The sequence below is a fragment of the Hyla sarda genome, chromosome 3 (genome assembly GCF_029499605.1).
Source record: "Hyla sarda isolate aHylSar1 chromosome 3, aHylSar1.hap1, whole genome shotgun sequence".
Classification (NCBI taxonomy): domain Eukaryota; kingdom Metazoa; phylum Chordata; class Amphibia; order Anura; family Hylidae; genus Hyla; species Hyla sarda.
In genome coordinates this window covers 292,423,008-292,444,334 of record NC_079191.1, presented here as the reverse complement: position 1 = coordinate 292,444,334, position 21,327 = coordinate 292,423,008, and the positions used below count along the sequence as shown (strand labels likewise).

At 42.3% G+C, this 21,327-nt stretch overlaps 1 protein-coding gene across 7 annotated transcripts in view; it reads right to left on the bottom strand.

Annotated features, from left to right (window-relative positions):
- SFT2D1 (SFT2 domain containing 1) overlaps positions 1 to 21,327 on the bottom strand; it is a 205,277-nt gene that overhangs the window by 48,127 nt on the left and 135,823 nt on the right. For all 7 annotated transcript variants that reach the window (XM_056566859.1, XM_056566862.1, XM_056566857.1 and 4 more), the window contains one exon: positions 10,165 to 10,200. In XM_056566859.1, the coding sequence (XP_056422834.1) occupies positions 10,165 to 10,200 (36 nt within the window). The remainder of the gene's footprint in view (positions 1 to 10,164; positions 10,201 to 21,327) is intronic.

Below are 21,327 nucleotides of genomic sequence, written 5' to 3'. Positions count from 1 at the left end.
GAAAGCTTCAAAGTTAGAAAAATGCAAAATTTTCTAATTTTTCATCAAATTTACGGATTTTTCACCAAGAAAAGATGCAAGTATCGACAAAATTTTACCACTATGTTACAGTAGAATATGTCACGAAAAAAAACAATCTCGGAATCAGAATGATAACTAAAAGCATTCCAGAGTTATTAATGTTTAAAGTGACCGTGGTCAGATGTGCAAAAAACGCTCCGGTCCTTAAGGCCAAAATGGGCTTGGTCCTGAAGGGGTTAAACAGTACAAGGAGCTTAATAAAATCTGTAAAAATGTAATAAAAACAGCAAAAATTCCAAATGAGAGACAGGTGGCCAAAGAAAGCAAAACTAACCCTAAATATTTTTTTTAGATCTATAAATGCAAAATAACCAAGGACAGAGCATGAAGGACCCCTTAATAATGATAATGGGGAGGTTGTCACAGGCGATAGAGAGAAAGCGGATCTATTGAATGGGTTCTTTAGTTCTGTATATACTAAGGAAGAAGGAGCTGACATTGGACAGGTCAGTGCTGGTAACACATCATGTAATGTACTGAACTGGCTTAATGTAGAAATGGTACAAGGTAAGTTAAGTAATATAAATGTAAGCAAATCTCCAGGGCCCGATGGATTGCACCCAAGAGTTCTTAGAGAACTAAGTTCAGTAATATCTGTACCCCTGTTCATGATATTTATAGATTCACTGGTGTCTGGTATTGTGCCAAGGGACTGGCGCAAGGCAAATGTGGTGCCAATCTTCAAAAAGGGCTCTAGGTCTTCGCCAGGAAACTATAGACCGGTAAGTTTAACGTGCATTGTGGGTAAATTGTTTGAAGGACTTATAAGGGATTACATACAGGAATACATAGGGGATAATTGTATTATAAGTGATAGCCAGCATGGGTTTACTAAGGATAGAAGTTGTCAAACCAATCTAATTTGCTTTTATGAAGAAGTGAGTAGAAGCCTTGACAGAGGCAAGTTAAGGTCTTTGGGTTTGGAAACTTTAGTTTGTAACTGGATTGAACACTGGCTCATGGATCGTACCCAGAGAGTGGTGGTCAATGATTCGTACTCTGATTGGTCCCCGGTTATTAGTGGTGTACCCCAAGGTTCAGTACTGGGACCGCTGTTGTTTCATTTATTTATCAATGGTATAGAGGATGGTATTAACAGCTCTGTTTCTATCTTTGCAGATGACACCAAGCTTTGTAGCACGGTACAGTCTATAGAGGATGTGCATAAGTTACAAGATGACTTGGATAGACTAAGTGTCTGGGCATCCACTTGGCAAAGAGACGTTTAAGGGGGGATATGATAAATGTATATAAGTATATTAATGGCCCATACAAAAAATATGGAGAAAAACTGTTCCAGGTTAAACCCCCCCCCCCCAAAGGACAAGGGGGCACTGCCTCCGTCTGGAGAAGAAAAGGTTTAGTCTCAAGGGGGATATGCCTTCTTTACCATAAGAACTGTGAACTTATGGAACAGTCTACCTCAGGAACTGGTAAAAGCAGGAAAAATTAACAGCTTTAAAACAGGGTTAGATACATTCCTGGAACAAAATAACATTAATGCTTATGAAGAAATATAAAATCCCATCCTTTCCCCCAATATCACGCCACACCCCTACCCTTCTATTCCCTGGTTGAACTTGATGGACGTATGTCTTTTTTCAACCGTACTAACTATGTAACTAGTCTGTGTTTGGTGTATATAAAACTTTTGACAAGTCACAGGGACATTTCTAAAGTTTTGACAAGTGGTCAGGGTCCGAGTGTTCAGACCCTTACTATCTCTAGACATAGCTGGATGAAGCAAGCCATAGCCTACTTCACTTCTCGTGATTGGCCATAATCTAGTCCAGTTGCAGGAGACAAAGACATTATGGCCCAGATTTATCAAACTGTGTGAGAGAAAAAAAAAATTGTGATTTCCCCACAGTAGCCAATCACAGCTCAGCTTTCAATTTACCAGAGCTCGTTGGCTGAGCTGTGATTGGTTGCTGGGGGAAAATCACTCTACTTTTTCCCTCACACAGTTTGATAAATCTGGGCCTATAAGTTTACGGGGCAGTCTCCTGCAACTGGACAGAAATTGCAACCAGTTGGGAAGTGAGTTGTGGGGCCTGTCCACATGGCTTAGAGGGATTACTACTTTTCTGAAGTCAGGCAATTGTGAGACTACTATTTATCATATAAATTTGGTCATATGCAAACCAAGTACTCGTAAATTCTGAGCTATTCGTTAAGAACCAAAAAAGGGGGAAGTGCCTAAAACTAAATTTAGTTAATATGCACAAAAATTCTCACCAAATTAGAAAGTGATTACCAAAAGATACAAAAATAATTTAAAAATGCGGGTATGTACCTGAATACTCCAAATTATTCAACGGCCAAATAATATATAAATCACACAGGACTATAGCATACCAACTAGATCAATTCCTGCATTCTATTTAATGCATTAACATATATATACTCAAGTTAATAGATGTACAAAAGATAGCATATCCCAACAAAACATTCCCAATGTACGTTTCTGTCCCTTGGTGATGTTAAACTATTCACAGGGGACGTCCTCAGGGGATTAATGCCATGTAACAAAGTATAGTCACATAGGGTATATGCTAGGGATCGACCGATTATTGCCGATAATCACAATTTTGGGCATTATCGGTATCGGCAATTATCTTGCCGATAAGCCGATAATGCCCCGCCCCCACCACCCCATCGACCCGCCGCACCCCCCACCGGGATGCTGGGCGGTATACCGGTATGGATTTTTGCCCATACCGCTATACCGGTCGGGCCCCTCCCCCACCCTCCGAGTCAATAAAAAAAAAATTAAACTTACCCGTAATGGGGGTGGTCCGGGCCATCCATCCTTCCTTCCTGTAGTGTCCGGGGGCGTTCTGGGTGAAGAGTGAACCGGTCCGGGCTGTCCTTCTCCCAGGGTCTTCTTCTCCACTCCGGGCAGGCTCCGGCCTAGTACGCTGCATAGACGCCGATACGCCGTGACGTCAGGTGCGGCGCTGCGCACGGGCGTCACTGCGCAGCGGCGTCTATGCAGCGTACTAGGCCGGAGCCTGCCCGGAGTGGAGAAGATGACCGCCGGAGAAGAGGGACAGCCCGGACCGGACCACCCTCCTCCCGGAACGCCCCCGGACACTACATGAACGATGGATGGATGGCCCGGACCACCCTGACAGGTAGGGGAGAGAAGCGGGTGGTGGCAGCAGCGGCCTATGGCCCCGCAAAAGCCACTGCAGATCATTGATTTAAAGCGCCCCCGCTTTAAATCAATGATCTGCAGCGGTGTCGCAGGGGGTTAAATAGCCGATAACTTATACCGGAATATCGGTATAAGTTATCGGCTATCGGCCCTAACCTGCACCGATTATCGGTATCGGCCCTAAAAAAAACGATATCGGTTGATCACTAGTATATGCCCATATAAAGTTATATGTGGAGGCAATATTTCCTCCCAAATATATTATTCAGTATTAGAGTATACACTAGATCTCAGCAGTCAACCATACTGACATCCACTGTCTGTGTACACTTGCATGAGACCACATTAGTATTCACTGTGCATTATGAGGATAAAATAAAATGAATGACCTCTTCCGATCACACTGTAATAAGCGCCACTAATAGAACGTTCCTCATATCTTTAGAGTGTTCACAGTACGCATTGTGTGAAAAGGAGAAGGGGAGATATACGTGTTGGCCTGATCGTCTATAGTATACACGAGACCTGCAGCGGCTGGTCTGCGAGCCACGCGGGTGAACAGGCTCGCAGACCGGCCACTGCAGGTCTTGTGTATACTATAGACGATCCGGGCAACACTTATATCTCCCCTTCTCCTTTTCACACAATGCGTACTGTGAACACTAACGATATGAGGAACGTTCTATGATTGGCGCTTATTACAGTGTGATCGGGAGAGGTCATTCATTTTATTTTATCCTCATAACGCACAGTGAATACTAATGTGGTCTCATGCAAGTGTACACAGACAGTGGATGTCTGTATGGTTGACTGCTGAGATCTAGTGTATACTCCAATTATGAATTTTATATTTGGGAGGAAATATTGCCTCCACATATAACTTTACATGGGCATATACCCTATGTGACTATACTTTATGTTACATGGCATTAATCCCCTGAGGACGTCTCCTGTGAATAGTTTAACATCACCAAGGGACAGAAACGTACGTTGGGAAGGTTTTGTTGGGATATGCTATCTTTTGTACATCTATTAACTTGAGAGTATATATATGTTAATGCATTAAATAGCATGCAGGAATTGATCTAGTTGGTATGCTATAGTCCTGTGTGATTTATATATTTGGTCGTTGAATAATATGGAGTATTCGGGTACATACCTGCATTTTTAAATAATTTTGTATCTTTTGGGATTCACTTTCTAATTTGGTGAGAATTTTTGTGCATATTAATAAAATTTAGTTTCAGGCACTTCCCCCCCTTTTTTTTGTGGTAATTTTAAGAGTTTGCCTCACAAATGCATAATATATATATCCCCCTCAACATATATGTGAGACAGATCCAGATACCTCCTCACCCTCAAATGAGGACATACAACTTAAAGGGGTACTCCAGTGGACAAACAGAAAGTTAAACAGATTTGTAAATGACTTCTATTTAAAAATCTTAATCCTTCCAGTACTTATCAGCTGCTGTATACTACAGAGGAAGTTCTTTTCTTTTTAAATCTATCTTAATTTTCTGTCTGTCCACAGTTCTCACTGCTGACACCTCTGTCCATGTCAGGAACTGCCCAGAGCAGGAACAATTCCCCATAGCAAACCACTCCTGCTCTAGACAGTTCCTGACATGAACAGAGGTGTCAACAGAGAGCACTGTGGACAAAGAATAGAAATAAAAAAAAAAACTTCCTCTGTATTATACAACAGCTGATAAGTACTGGAAGGATTAAGATTTTTAAATAGACATAATTTACTAATCTAGGCAATCGCATATGACAACCACCATGACTACTGAGGAAAGGGTCGTACTAGAGAACCCTGAAACGCATCTAGTCTTGTTTGCACTATCACTGGTATTAACGCTATATATGAACTGTGCTCACTACCTACGGAGGAAGCTGATAACATCTTGTGGACTTTCGTGCAGAAGTCGATCCAGGCCTGTATGTGTCCGGTCCTGCTAATACAACTCCAGTTCTGCTGATGTCACACGCCGGTAACACGAGGCAAGCTCCATGTACCCAGTTTGCGGTCTCTGGTCATATCTTGCCAGCACTCAAGTCCAGCGGTGAAGAAAATAACATCTTAAGCGCCAACGGTCTTCCGGTCTTCTGAAGCCATCAGCGCTTGCCAGCGCCTCCAGCCCGTGAAGACCACCACCGCCTGCCATCAGGACTTTGCTAGGCTACACCACCAGTACCATCTAGGACCGCCACCTGGAGCTTTTTTGTGCCATAATCCATACAGGCACGGGAACAACTTCACCTGCCTCCAGCGTGAGCTGCTTCAGCTGTCACAACTATCACATGCAGGACTGGTAACATAGTATATAATTTGATAAAAAATTGTGTCCTTTTGGACAAAGCAGTTTGTATCTTTAACAGCATCCTATTGAGGAATTCAGCTACATAGATTATAGGAAATGTATGCATATACTAAGAGATATATATATATATATATCAGTGATTGATCTATTCATATTTATATTGTAAGATTGTCTACATTTTACATTTTGTGTGTTCTTCTCACATGGGCCCTGTGAGGAGTAACGTATTGCATTTTATATTATGACATTTTAATAAAACAATCGAATTATCATTGAAGCACGACCCAGAAATTTATTTTATATACTAATATATAGTATTAACAATATACATTATATATATATATATATATATATATATATATATATATATATATATATATATATATATTATATATATATATATATATACACACACACACACACACACACACACACCTATTTACACTATCCCGGAAGGTCCAGGCAAATTAACTGTTTCTATTTCTTATTTTTCTTACAACTGGGGTATAGTTGCATGCTCTGTTTTGACCTCGTTAGTGCTATACAATAATTGTGAACTGCACTTGCAAATTTTTTTCTTCTCTTTTAATTTACAAATCTGTTTAACTATCTGGCACCAGTTAATATATGTATTAAAAAAAAAAAAAAAAAAAAAAAAGTTTTCCACCGGAGTACCCCTTTAACCCCTTAAGGACACTGCCCTTTTTCCCAAATCTGACCACTGTCACTTTATATATTAATAACTCTGGGATGCTTTTACCTTTCATTTTGATTCCGAGATAGTTTTTTCGGGACATATTCTACTTAAACACAGTGGTGAAAAATCCCCAAATTTCATGAAAATTTTTAAAATTTAGCATTTTTCGAACTCCCATAGACTTGTATTGACAGGGGCGGGCCGTGACGTCACAAGGGGCGCAGCAGTGACGTAGCGATGCTCCGGCCCCTGTATTGCCCATCATTACGCGCAGAGCGGTCTCGCTCTGCGCAGTAATGATAGCGAGGTGCTGCCGCAGCGATCCCCGGGGTCCCTAGCAGCGGACCCTGGCGATCTGACATCTTATCCCCTATCCTTTGGATAGGGGATAAGATGTCTAGGGGCGGAGTACCCTGTTAATAAATGCACATTATTGTTTAAGCTATATTCTGCAGGTATTTTTATTATTATAATCAAGATAGGATTATTTAAGTTATTACTAGTTTTATCTCTATATATCTCACACTTTCATTTGTGACCTACTATCCGTCAATTTTTCCATATCTTCATCTTTTTTCTATTTTTTCTGTATTTCACTATCCTTGAGGACTGGACATATAATTTCTTCATTATATATTTTTTTTATAGATTTTTTAGTCTTGGGGTACCAGTTAACCTCAGGCTAGTTATTGATTGAGCTGCACTGCCCTTGATTTTATTCTATTGCATCATAAAGTGGCCATGATTTTACTTTAGGAAGACATCAGAGGGCTTCAAAGTTCAGCAGCAATTTTCAAACAAAGTTTCAAAATCTGAATTTTTCAGGGACCAGTTGAGTTTTGAAGTGGATTCGAAGGGCCTTCATATTAGAAATACCCTACAAATGACCCCATTATAAAAACTGCACCTCTCAAAGTATTCAAGATGACATTCAGAAAGTGTGTTAACCCTTTAGGTGTTTCACAGGAATAGCAGCAAAGTGAAGGCAACATCTTCCTTTTTACACTCGCATGTTCTTGTAGACCCAGTTTTTGAATTTTTACAAGGGGTAAAAGGAGAAAAAGCGCCCCCCAAAAATTGTAACCCAATTTCTCTCGAGTCGGGACACACCTCATATGTGGATGTCAAGTGTTCGGCATGCGCAGTAGAGGGCTCAGAAGGGAAGTAGAGACCATGGCATTTTGAATAATGAGTTTTTCTGAAATGGTATTTGTGGGGGGGGGGGGGGGGGGGGCATGTCACATTTAGGAAGCCCCTAGGAAATGGGGTTACAAATTTTGGGGGCTTTTTTCCTATTTTTCGTTGTGATAATGAAAAATTGCGGGTAATACCAGCATTTTAGTTTAACATTTTTTTTTTTCATTTTCCCATCCAACTTTAAAGGGGTATTCCAGGAAAAAAACTTTTTTTGATGTATCAACTGGCTTCAGAAAGTTAAACAGATTTGTAAATTAAAACAAAGATTAACCACACCTCAGGAATACTACCCTAGGGTACACAGTGAATAATTGTTTGAGACAAAGTTTTGAAAAAAAGTGCAGATTTTATTAAAACAATAAAAACCTAAATGGTTAAAAATATCAGAGCAATGTCAATGTTATCTTAAACTGTCATTGGGCCCTAATGACAGATTTAGAAAATATGAATATATGTATAGCAACCACCTAATATAGAATAATCTATAGATGTAAAAAACATTCGCCTACTGAGGAAGGGGTCGTTTTTAGCACCCTGAAACGCGTCTAGGCTGATATCTAATCTGAACAGAGCACAATTTGCACGCACCACCTAGACTGAAGCCGGACCAGAACTTTGTGCACCACTTGCTGCATTCATCAAACATCCTCTCCTACTGAGCGCATTACCAACCTGCTGCCTGCACTACCAGAACCCAGCCACGATCTCTCCAGCGAAGGTCCGATACACATCCAGGTATTTGCCGATACCACGGACCGTTCCCGAGAGAGTCTCCTGCCGGAGCCCATATCCATCCAGGCTCTCACGCCAGGATTGCTGCAGCCAACACAAGAATTTCAACTATCGGCCCGTCGCAGTACGGGACCAGCAGCCAGGGTGAGGTTGAACTTTGCATTTGTCTAACAACTGTGGGCAGCTTTTTATACACCTATACATCAGTCCATCAAGTGACTTTGCCTTTTCCATTACAAGTGCCGGACTATCAGCCCTTTTTTATTCATCATAGGTGCCGGACTAATAGTCGACTCCGGATCATTATATATCGTTGAAAAATTGCATTTGTTTTTTACATCTATAGATTATTCTATATTAGGTGGTTGCTATACATATATTCATATTTTCTAAATCTGTCATTAGGGCCCAATGACAGTTTAAGATAACATTGACATTGCACTGATATTTTTAACCATTTAGGTTTTTATTGTTTTAATAAAATCTGCACTTTTTTTCAAAACTTTATGTCTCAAACAATTATTCACTGTGTACCCTAGGGTAGTATTCTTGAGGTGTGGTTAATCTTTGTTTTAGTTTTTACCCATTTGGATTGGTGGGGATCAATCTTTTAACCACAATAACTTCGAATACCTGGTTGTGAGCTGCACACATTTTTCTAATTCAGATTTGTAAATTACTTCTATTAAAAAATCTTAATCCTTTCAGTACTTATGAGCTTCTGAAGTTAAGGTTGTTCTTTTCTGTCTAAGTGCTCTCTGATGACATGTGTGACGGAATGACTCCGCCAAAAGTGACTTCTCCTTCCGGATGATAAGCACCAGCATATCAAAGGCAATATCCCCAGACAGAACTAGAGATTATTGCATCCTTGTACCCAAAGAACCAGGCAACACCAGTCTTCAGGTATAAAATCAGAACAAGTGTCTTCTTTTATAGGAAGGACATCACAGGGGGAAGGGTCAGTAAAGGCAATACAGGTGACAGTGAGTCTGGAAGATAATCCAATAAAAATAGCTCTCCCTATACAGTGCCTTGAGTGCAAAAGGTGGAGGTGTGCAGAAGTTGGACTGTGTGCAAAAAGGAGAAGCATGTGTAGAATTAGTGCATTGTACAAAAGGTAAACCGTGTGCAAAAAGGAGAAGCATGTGTAGAATGAGTGCATTGTACAAAAGGTGAACAGTGTGCAAAAAGGAGAAGCATGTGTAGAATTAGTGCATTGTACAAAAGGTGGACCGTGTACAAAAGGTGGACCGTGTGCAAAGAGTGGACCGTGTGCAAAGAGTGGACCGTGTGCAAAGAGTGGACCGTGTGCAAAAAGGTGTATTGTGCAAAGAAAGTGGACCGTGTGCAGAAAGGGTATGAAAACAGTAAATATAAGTATTTTAACTCTGAGCTTTATGTCACTGGACAACATCAACTGAGGGGTACAAATAGTGATGTCCTAAAGTCCATCCAAGTAGGTAGGGTGACTCTAGGATCCGTCACAACGTGTCTCGGGAACCGCCCAGTATAGAAGAGGTTTGCTATGGGGATTTACTTCTAATTTGGGCAGTTCCCGAGACAGGTGTCATCAGAGAGCACTTAGACAGAAAAGAACAACCTTAACATCAGAAGCTCATAAGTACTGAAAGGATTAAGATTTTTTTTTTTTTTATAGAAGTAATTTACAAATCTGTTTAACATTCTGGAACCAGTTGATATATAAAAAAAAATTTTTCTCCTGGATTGAAAATTCCTCAAACACTTGTGGGGTGTTAAGGCTAACTATACCCCTTGTTATGTTCCATGAGGGGTGTAGTTTCCAAAATGGGGTCACATGTGGGTATTTATTTTTTTGCTGGAGACCTCATTATGCCATGCAAGCCTGTCATGTACTGTCAAGCTACAATAGGCTTTCTTTCAGGCATGCACAATATACAGCATTATATAAATAAATAAGTAGTAAAAATATTAAATGTTCAACTTACCCAAAAAACAGCACACAGGGTACAGATCAAGCAGAGCTGTTAAGGAAATTAACAAAAATTGCAATAAAAAATAAAATAAAATAGGACAGACATATAAATCTGGTTAACCTGCCTGTATAAAATTGATCATTATATCAAAATTAGATTGGTTGGGGTCAGACTGAGCTCCCTTTCTGCAGTGAGCACTGCAGCCTCTTTATAAACATTTGTAATTTCTTGCATCGCTGTGCAATAATTTTAAGGAGGCGTGCAGGTAAACACTACACAAAGAGAAATAAGAGAGTACAAGTCTCAAAATGCTGTACACCACAGTCTTAAAGGGGTTATCCAGTGACAGAGGGGTGCTGCGAGGTTGGAACTATGAAATTTGTTACATATCTGAAACATACATATACAATATATATATCCCCTACTCCTAATCAGAGCTCCCACTGTATCCTGCTACTATACCGGATGTTCTTTTTTTCGGACAGGGATTGGCTGAAGGTCATGGTGACATAACAATTGTGCAAGTTCTCCTACTTAAAAAGATGAGAGAGGCCTGTAATTGTCATCATAGGTATACCTTAACTAAGAGACAAAATGAGAAAAAAAAAATCCATAAAATCACATTGTCTGATTTTTTAAGAATTTATTTGCAAACTATGGTGGAAAATAAAGTATTTGGTCACCTGCAAACAAGCAAGATTTCTGGGTCTCACAGACCTGTAACAACTTCTTTAACCCCTTAAGGACCCAGCCAATTTTCACTGTAGGACCCGGCCACTTTAAGCATTAATAACTCTGGGATGCCTTTACTTTTCATTCTGATTCCGAGACTGTTTCTTCGTGACATATTCTACTTTATGTCAGTGGTAAAATTTGGTCGATACTTGCTTAAAGGTGTTCTCCCTTGGAAAACTTTTTTTTTTAAATCAACTGGTGCCAGAAAGTTAAACAGATTTGTAAATCACTTCTGTTAGAAAATCTTAAACCTTCCAGTACTTTTTAGGGGCTGTATACTAAAGAGAAATCCAAAAAAGAAATGCATTTCCTCTGATGTCATGACCACAGTGCTCTCTGCTGATCTCTGCTGTCCATTTTAGGAACTGTCCAGAGCAGGAGAAAATCCCTATAGCAAACATATGCTGCTCTGGACAGTTCCTAAAATGGACAGCAGAGGTCACCAGAGAGCACTGTGGTCATGACATCAGAGGAAATGCATTTCTTTTTTGGATTTCTCTTTAGTATACAGCCCCTAAAAAGTACTGGAAGGTTTAAGATTTTCTAACAGAAGTGATTTACAAATCTGTTTAACTTTCTGGCACCAGTTGATTTAAAAAAAAAAGTTTTCCATGGGAGTACCCCTTTAATGCTTGGTGAAAAATTCCAAAATATGACAAAATAATTGAAAATGTTGCATTTTTTTTACTTTGAAGCTCTCTGCTTATAAGGAAAATGGATATTCCAAATAAATAATATTTTGATTCAAATATATGTCTACTTTACGTATGCATCATAAAGTTGACAGGTTTTTTCTTTTGGAAAACATTAGAGATGAGCGAACTTACAGTAAATTCGATTTGTCACAAACTTCTCAGCTCGGCAGTTGATGACTTTTCCTGCATAAATTAGTTCAGCTTTCAGGTGCTCCGGTGGGCTGGAAAAGGTGGATACAGTCCTAGGAAAGAGTCTCCTAGGACTGTATCCACCTTTTCCAGCCCACGGGAGCACCGGAAAGCTGAACTAATTTATGCAGGTTAAGTCATCAACTGCCGAGCCGAGAAGTTCGTGACGAATCGAATTTACTGTAAGTTCGTTCATCCCTAGAAAACATCAGAGGGCTTCAAAGTTCAGCAGCAATTTTCTGAAAATCGAAATTTTGCAGGGGCCAGTTCAGTTTTGAAGTGGATTTGAAGGGTCTTCATATTAGAAATACCCCATAAATTACCCCCTTATAAGAACTGCACCTCTCAAAGTATTCAAAAATGACATTCAAAAATTTTGTTAACCCTTTAGGTGTTTCACAGGAATAGCAGCAAATTGAAGTAGACAATTCAAGATCTTCATTTTTTACACTGGCATGTTCTTGTAGACCCGTTTTTGAATTTTTTAAAGGAGTAAAAGGAGAGAAATGTTCCTAAAATTTGTAAACGTGGGTTCAGAGACGCGCGACTAAACGAATATGGGGCATGGAACATCTTAGCTATGAGGAGCGATTAAGGGAGTTACAATTGTTTAGTCTTGAGAAGAGACGTTTAAGGGGGGGGATATGATAAATGTATATAAGTATATAAATGGCCCATACAAAAAATATGGAGAAAAACTGTTCCAGGTTAAACCCCCCCCCCCCCCCCCCCCCCCCAAAGGACGAGGGGGCACTCCCTCCGTCTGGAGAAGAAAAGGTTTAGTCTAAAGGGGCGACACGCCTTCTTTACCGTGAGGACTGTGAATTTATGGAACGGTCTACCTCAGGAACTGGTCACAGCAGGAACAATTAACAGCTTTAAAACAGGGTTAGATACATTCCTGGAACAAAAGAATATTAATGCTTATGCAGAATTATAAAACTACATCCCTCCCTTTCCCTTATCCCCTTACACCCTTCACTTCAATTCCCTGGTTGGACTTGATGGACGTATGTCTTTTTTCAACCATACTAACTATGTAACTATGTAACTCTGTAACCCAATTTCTCTCGAGTAAGGAAATACCTCATGTGTGTATGTCAAGTGTTCGGCAGGCGCAGTAGAGGGCTCGGAAGGGAAGGAGCGACAATGGGATTTTGGAAAGTGAGTTTTTCTGAAATGGTTTTTGGGGGGCATGTAACATTTAAGAAGCCTCTATTGTGCCAGAACAGCAAAAACCCTTCCACATGGCATATTATTTTTGAAACATCACCCCTCAAGGAACGTAACAAGGGGTATAGTGAGACTTAACACCCAACAGGTGTTTGACGACTTTCCGTTAAAGTTGGATGTGTAAATTATAATAACTTTTTGAGCCCGAGTGCCCGAACCGTAATGCACGCTAACTTTTTACCCCTCAAAGTGTCAGCACAGCAATTAAATCAGAATACACATTAGGGTTGGCAGTATAGTTCCCCCACATAAGGGTTGGCAGTATAGTTCCCCCACATTAGGGTTGACAGTATACTTTCCTCCCCCCCCACATTAGGATTGACAGTATACTCCCCCCCCCCCCCCCCCCCACATTAGGGTTGACAGTATACTTCCCCCCCAAGGTTGGCAGAATACTCCCCCCCCCCCCCCCCCACAAGGTTGGCAGTATGCTTCCCCCCACATTAGGCAGGCAGTGTTCCCCCACATTAGGCAGGCAGTGTTACCCCACATTAGGCAGGCAGAGTTCCCTGACATTAGGCAGGCAGAGTTCCCCGACATTATACAGGCAGTGTCCCCCCCACAGACATACAGCCTCCAGCCATATACAGTGTATGGCTGGAGGCTGTATGTATGTGTCGGAACACCGAAGCTGACGTCCCGCTGGTCAATTACCATGCGTGCGTCATCCTCGGTCCTCCCCGATGCTCCGCTCTGCTTTACGGGCGCACGCATGGGACGTCAGTGACGTGACGTCCCTGCGTGCTCTACCTTCCGGCGGTCCCTGCGTTTTTAAAGCTTTTTAAAGCTAACGCGGGACCGCAGAGAGGTAACCGGGACATCCTTGTGTCCCGAAATGACCTTTCGGGACACAGGGATGTCCGGAATGTGACGGGGGTCTGTGGCCGCGTGCCCACAGAATGGGCTCGGCGTACCACCTGTGGCACGCGTGCCATAGGTTCACCATCACTGCCCTATGGTGCCAGAACAGCAAACAAAAACCCACATGGCATACTATTTTGGAAACTACACCCCTCAATGAATATAACAAGGGGTACAGTGAGCCTTAACACCCCACAAGTGTTTGACAAATTTCTGCTAAAGTTCGACGTGAAAAATAAAAATTAGATTTTTTTCACTAAAATGATGGTGTTACTCCAAATTTTTCATTTTCACAAGGGGTAATAGGTAAAAAAGACTACCAAAATGTGTAACTCCATTTCTTCCGAGTATGGAAATACCCCATATATGTGGATGTAAAGTGCTGTGCAGGCTAACTACAATGCTCAAGACAAGGAGCGCCATTGAACTTGATTGGAATAGAAGTCGGGGGCCATGTGCATTTACAAAGCCCCCGTGGTGCCAGAACAGTGGACCCTCACAGAATTTAATAAGGGGTGCAGTTAAATCCCACTGGCGTTTGACATCTTTGGAACAGTGGGCTGTGCAAATGAAAAATTAAATTTTTCATTTTCACGGACCATTGTTCCAAAAATCTTTAAGACACCTGTGGGGTGTAAAGGCTCACTGTACCCCTTATTAATTTCTGTGAGGGGTGTAGTTTCCAAAATGGGGTCACATATGGGGGGGGTGTCACTGTTCTGGCACTATGGGGGCTTTGTAAACCCACATGGCCTACAATTTCGGACAAAATCACAATGGTGCGCCTTCTCTTCTGAGCGTTGTAGTGCACCCGCAGAGCACTTTACATCCACATATGGGGTATGTTCTTACTCAGAAGAAATGGGGTTGCAAGTTTTGGGGGGGCTTTTTCCTATTCTCCCTTGTAAAAATGAAAAATTTAGGGTAACACCAGCATTTTTTTAGCAATTTTTTTTTTATATTCTCATCCAACTTTAACGTAAATTTGTCAAACACCTGTGGGGTGTTAAAGCTCACTACACCCCTTGTTACATTCCTTGAGAGGTGTAGTTTCCAAAATGGCATTTATGTCAGAACCGCTGTAAAATCAGCCACCCCTGTGGCAAATCACCAATTTAGGCCTCAAATGTACATAGTGCGCTCTCACTCCTGAGCCTTGTTGTGCGTCCGCAGAGCACTTTACACCCACATATGGGGCATTTCCGTACTTAGGAGAAATTGTGTTGCAAATTTTGAGGGTCTTTTTTTTCCTTTTACCGCTTGTGAAAATAAAAAGTATGGGGCAACACCAGCATGTTCGTTTAAGAAATAAGGAAAATTTTACACTAACATGCTGGTGTAGACCCCAACTTTACCTTTTCATAAGGGGTAGAAGGAGAAAAAGACACCCAAAATTTGTAACAATTTCTCCCGAGTACAGAAATACCCCATATGTGACCCTAAACTATTTCCTTGCAATACGACAGGGCTTCAAAGCTAGAGAGCGCCATGCGCATTTGAGGCCTATTTTGGGGATTTGCAGCCGCCACCATAAATACCCTATGGCAGTGTTTCCCAAACAGGGTGTCTCCAGCTGTTGCAAAACTGCGGCAGAAAATTTTCCGCATCTCAAACTTGCAGCAGAAAACTCGCTGTAAACCCACCGGTGTGAATGTACCCTGTACATTCACATTTGGGTGGGGAGGGGGTGTTGCTGTGGCAAACATCCATCTGTTGCATGACTACAACCCCCAGCATGCACAGACTACCAAAGGGCATACTGGGAGTTGCTAAACTACAACTCTCAGCATGCCCTTTGGTTGTGTATGCTAAGAGTTGTTGCTAAGCAACAGCAGGAGGTGAACAGGCCTCACCTCCTGCTGTATCCTGCCGCCTGCACCGATGGGACCATCGGCGCTGCTGCCACCGCTCCTGCCACAGGGACCGCCGCTGCCGCCGCTCTTGAGGGGACCCCCTGCCGGACCAGGGAAAGGTAGGAGACCCCCGCCAGCTCCAATCTGCACCCCGATCTCTGCCCAGCAGGACAGTGATTGCTCGGTCGCAGGATGGGTGTCTCAGGATAGGTATCAGCAGTCATCCCGGTCCAGTCCCCGCCCGGCGGGGACCGGAATTCCCACGGGCGTAGGTACGCCATGGGTCCTTAAGGGGTTAAGAGTCTCCTCTGTACTTCCCTCGTTACCCGTATTAATGGCACCTATTTGAACATGTTTTCAGTATAAAAGTCACCTGTCCACAACCTCAAACTGAAAACCATGCAGTGCCAGACGTGTCCCCCTGTTTAAGCCAGTACATGTCCGGGACCATGAAGTCTGCTAGAGAGCATTTGGTTTCATATGGCATTCACCCAATTCTCTTCTGGATCATCCAAAGTACAAACAGTACTGGGCACCAAAGCAGAACAGTACTGGGCACAAGTGTACAAAAAAGATATAGTGGAGCTGGAGAGGGTTCACAGACAGAGTAACCAGAGTAATATGGGGAATGGGAAGACTACAGTACCCAGAAAGATTATCATAATTAGAGTTATTTGGCTTAGAAAAAAGAAGGCTTAGGGGAGACCTGATAACTATGTATAAATATATCATGGGACCATACAGAGACCTCTCCCATGATCTTTTTATACCCAGGACTGTATCTATAATAAGGTGGCATCCTCTACGTTTAGAGGAAAGAAGGTTTCTACACCAGCACAGACAGGGGTTCTTTAACCCCTTAAGGACCCTTGACGTACGCATATGTCATGACAACCTGGTACTTAAGGACCCATGACCTACGCGTACGTCATGGAGAATTCCGGCCCCTGCCGCACGCCGGGCGGAGATCGGACCGGGATGCCTACTGAAATCGTTCACCAGGCATCCCGTGCAAACGCCCAGGGGGGTCATCAGACGGGGGGTCTGATGACCCCCCTGGGCGTTTGCACGGGATGCCTGGTGAACGATTTCAGTAGACATCCCGGACCGATCTCCGCCCGGCCCCCATGTCGGCGATCGCGGCAAATCGCAAGTGAATTCACACTTGCGATTTGCGCGATGCCGGGTCTATAGTGACCCGGAATATAAGGGGGATCGCGGTTGTCTAAGACACCCACGATCCCCCTGTAGCGATAGGAGTGAGGTAGCAGAGGTGCCACCCCTCCTATCCCTGCTATTGGTGGTCTAGACGAAACCACCAACAGCAGATCGGGGGCGGGGGGGGTGGTTAACTTTCTTTTTCCCCATCCTGCCCACCCACAATAGGCGGGGCCGGACGGGGAAACGACGGGTACCAGCGCCGAAGATCCACTTACCAATCCGGGCGGGCAACGGAGATCGGCGGGCGGCGATGACGTGCGGCTGGATCCGACGGAAGCCGGTGAGTTGCCTAGCATCATCTGGAGGGTACAGTTTGAGACCATTATACAGTGGACTCTAACTGTAGCCCTCCAGATGTTGCAAAACTACAACTCCCAGCATGCCCAGACAGCTGTTTGGGCATGCTGGAATATGTAGTTTTGCAACAGCTGGAGGGCTACAGTTTGAGACCACTATATAGTGGTCCCTAAACTGTAGCCCTCCAGATCTTGCAAAACTACAACTCCTAGCATGCCCAAACTGTTTGCTGTCCGGGCATGCTGGAATTTGTAGTTTTGCAACAGCTGGAGGACCACAGTTAGGAGATCACTTTGTTGTTTGGACATGCTAGGATTTGCAGTTTTGCAACATCTGGAGGGCTACAGTTTTAGAGAACACTGCAAACAGCATGCTGGGAGTTGTAGTTGCGTACCTCCAGCTATTGCATAACCATCTCCCAGCATGCCGTTCAGCGATCAGTACATGCTGGGAGTTGTAGTTTTGCAACAGCTGGAGACACACTGGTTGGAAAACCTTCAGTTAGGTTCTGTCTCCAGCTGTTGCAAAAGTATGCACGGTCTGTCAGTACATGCTGGGAGTTGCAGTTTTGAAACAGCTGTAGGTTTGCTCCCCCATGTGAACGTACAGGGTACATTCACAGAGGCAGGCTTACAGTAAGTTTCCTGCTTCAAGTTTGGGCTGCGCCAAATTTTTCACCGCAGCGCAAACTCCTAGCGGGAAACTCACTAACACGCCAGTGCGACTGTACCCTAAAAACACTACACTGCACTACACTACACATAATAAGGGGTAAAACACTACATATACACCCCTTACACTGTCCCCCCCCCCCAATAAAAATGAAAACGTATTGTATGGCAGAGTTTCCAAAACGGAGCCTCCAGCTGTTGCAAAACAACAACTCCCAGCATTTCCGGACAGCCACTGACTGTCCAGGCATGCTGGGAATTTAGCAACAGCTGGAGGCACCCTGTTTGGGAATCACTGGCGTAGAATACCTCTATGTCCAACCCTATGCAATCCCTAATTTAGTCCTCAAATGCGCATGGCGCTCTCTCACTTCGGAGCCCTGTCGTATTTCAAGAAAACAGTTTAGGGCCACAAATGGGGTATCTCCGTACTCGGGAGAAATTGCACTACAAATTTTGGGGGTCTTTTTCTCCTTTTACCCCTTATGAAAAAGAAATGTTGGGGTCTACACCAGCTGGTTAGTGTAAAAAAAGTAAAAATTTTACACTAACGTGCTGGTGTTGCCCCATACTGTTTATTTTCACAAGCGTTAGGAGAAATTGCGTTACAAATTTTGGGGGTCTTTTTTTTCTTTTGAGTACAGAAATACCCCATATGTGGTCGTAAAATGCTCTGCGGGTGCACAACAAGGCTCAGGAGTGAGAGCGCACCATGTACATTTGAGGTCTAAATTGATGATTTGCACAGGGGTGGCCAATTTTACAGTGGTTCTGACATAAACGCAAAAAAATAAATACCCACATGTGATCCCATTTTGGAAACTACACCCCTCACGTAATGTAATAAGGGGTACAGTGAGCATTTACACCCCACAGGTGTCTGGCAGATTTTTGGAACAGTGGTCCGTGAAAATGAAAAATAAAATTTTTCATTTGCACAGCCCACTGTTCCAAAGATCTGTCAAACGCCAGTGGGGTGTAAATACTCACTGCACCCCTTATTAAATTCTGTGAGGGGTGTAGTTTCCAAAATAGGGTCACATGTGGGGGGGGGGTTTCCACTGTTCTGGCACCACGGGGGGCTTTGTAAACGCACATGGCCCCTGACTTCCATTCCATACCATTTTTTTCCCCAAAAGCTCAATGGCGCTCCTTCTCTTCTGAGCATTGTAGTGCCCCAGCAGAGCACTTGACATTCACACATTGGGTATTTCCATACTCAGAAGAGATGTGGTTTTGGAGGGCATTTTGTCCTATTACCCCTTGTAAAAATGTTCAATTTGAGGGAAAACTAGCATTTTAGTTAAAAAAAAAAAAAAAAAAAAATCATTTTCACATCCAACTTTAACGAAAAGTCGTCAAACACCTGTGGGGTGTTAATGCTCACTGGAGCCCTTGATATGTGCCTTGAGGGGTGTAGTTTCCAAAACAGTATGCCATGTGGTTTTTTTTTTGCTGTTCTGGCACCATAGGGGCTTCCGAAATGTGACATGCCCCCCAAAAACCATTTTAGAAAAACTCACTCTCCAAAATCCCACTGTCGCTCCTTCCCTTTTGAGCCCTCTACTGCGCCCGCCGAACACTTGACATACACATATGAGGTATTTTCTTACTCGAGAGAAATTGGATTACACATTTTAGGAAGATTTCTCTCCTTTTACCTCTTGTAAAAATTCTATAAATGGGTCGACAAGAACATGCCAGTGTAAAAAATGAAGATTTTGAATTTTCTCCTTCAATTTGCTGCTATTCCTGTGAAACACCTAAAGGGTTAACAAACCTTTTGAATGTCATTTTGAATACTTTGAGGGGTGCAGTTTTTATAATGGGGTCATTTATGGGGTATTTCTAATAAGAAGGCCCTTCAAATCCACTTCAAAACAGAACTGGTCCCTGAAAAATGTTGATTTTGAAAATTTTGTGAAAAATTGGAAAATTGCTGCTATACTTTGAAGCACTTTGATGTCTTCCAAAAGTAAAAAACATGGAAACATAAAGTAGACATATTGTATATGTGAATCAATATATAATTTATTTGGAATATTTATTTTCCTTATAAGCAGAGAGCTTCAAAGTTAAAAACATTTTTTTTAAAAGGAATTTTTCACCAAGAAATGATGCAAGTATCGACAAAATTTTACCACTAACATAAAGTAAAATATGGGAAACAAAACTAAAAAAGCAGCCCACCCCTCTAGGCTAGCATCAGTTGCCTGATACAGTGATGTAATGGTAAAAATGATGACTGGATCGTGCTTCAATTATAATATGAAAGTGCAAATTTATTACACAATAAAATACACATAAAATATAAACAATAACTCCTCGAAACACAAGGGCCCTTGTGCCGAGGAAAACTACAATATAAAACTTATAAAACTTATATACACACCAATAGCTAGCATTGAGAATTTTTTTTGAGAATTTTTTAGCAATGCAATAATACTTTAAATCCGGCCTCCGATATTTCAAATGGGTTAAATGTCCCTTAAAAGGTATGGATTCCAATTATACGTAAGGTAAAGTCCCATATAGGATATAGATTCCAAATTTTAAACGTAGAATGGGTAAATTATAGTTACCAGTCTGCAATACATACCGATAGAAAGTCACCTTGAGTTGAAATGTGGAGTCCGCACGATTAGGTGGTACCAGACGCTGCCATGCGTCCTCGCGCCGGTATTCCGGGAATGGTGTACTGCTTAGCAGAACTGGATCGGAGTTCGCCTTTGAACAGTCAGGTAGCGGTGATGTATAATATTCTTATACCTAATATATTAGAATTTATACATCACCGCTACCTGACTGTTCAAAGGCGAACTCCGATCCAGTTCTCCTAAGCAGTACACCATTCCCGGAATCATCTTCCAGGCAGCATTGCCCAAGCGCCTGTGACGTCACCTACCATCGAGTTACCTAGAAGTCCGCACCTGCTTCATCGTGTGGTTACCATCTGCAGCGAAACATCAGCAAGCGGTTATTACAGCTGGTCTGTGGCAGGCAGACCGCCGCGAGGACGCATGCCAGCGTCTGGTACCACCTAATCGTGCGGACTCCACATTTCAACTCAAGGTGACTTTCTATCGGTATGTATTGCAGACTGGTAACTATAATTTACCCATTCTACGTTTAAAATTTGGAATCTATATCCTATATGGGACTTTACCTTACGTATAATTGGAATCCATACCTTTTAAGGGACATTTAACCCATTTGAAATATCGGAGGCCGGATTTAAAGTATTATTGCATTGCTAAAAAATTCTCAAAAAAAATTCTCAATGCTAGCTATTGGTGTGTATATAAGTTTTATATTGTAGTTTTCCTCGGCACAAGGGCCCTTGTGTTTCGAGGAGTTATTGTTTATATTTTATGTGTATTTTATTGTGTAATAAATTTGCACTTTCATATTATAATTGAA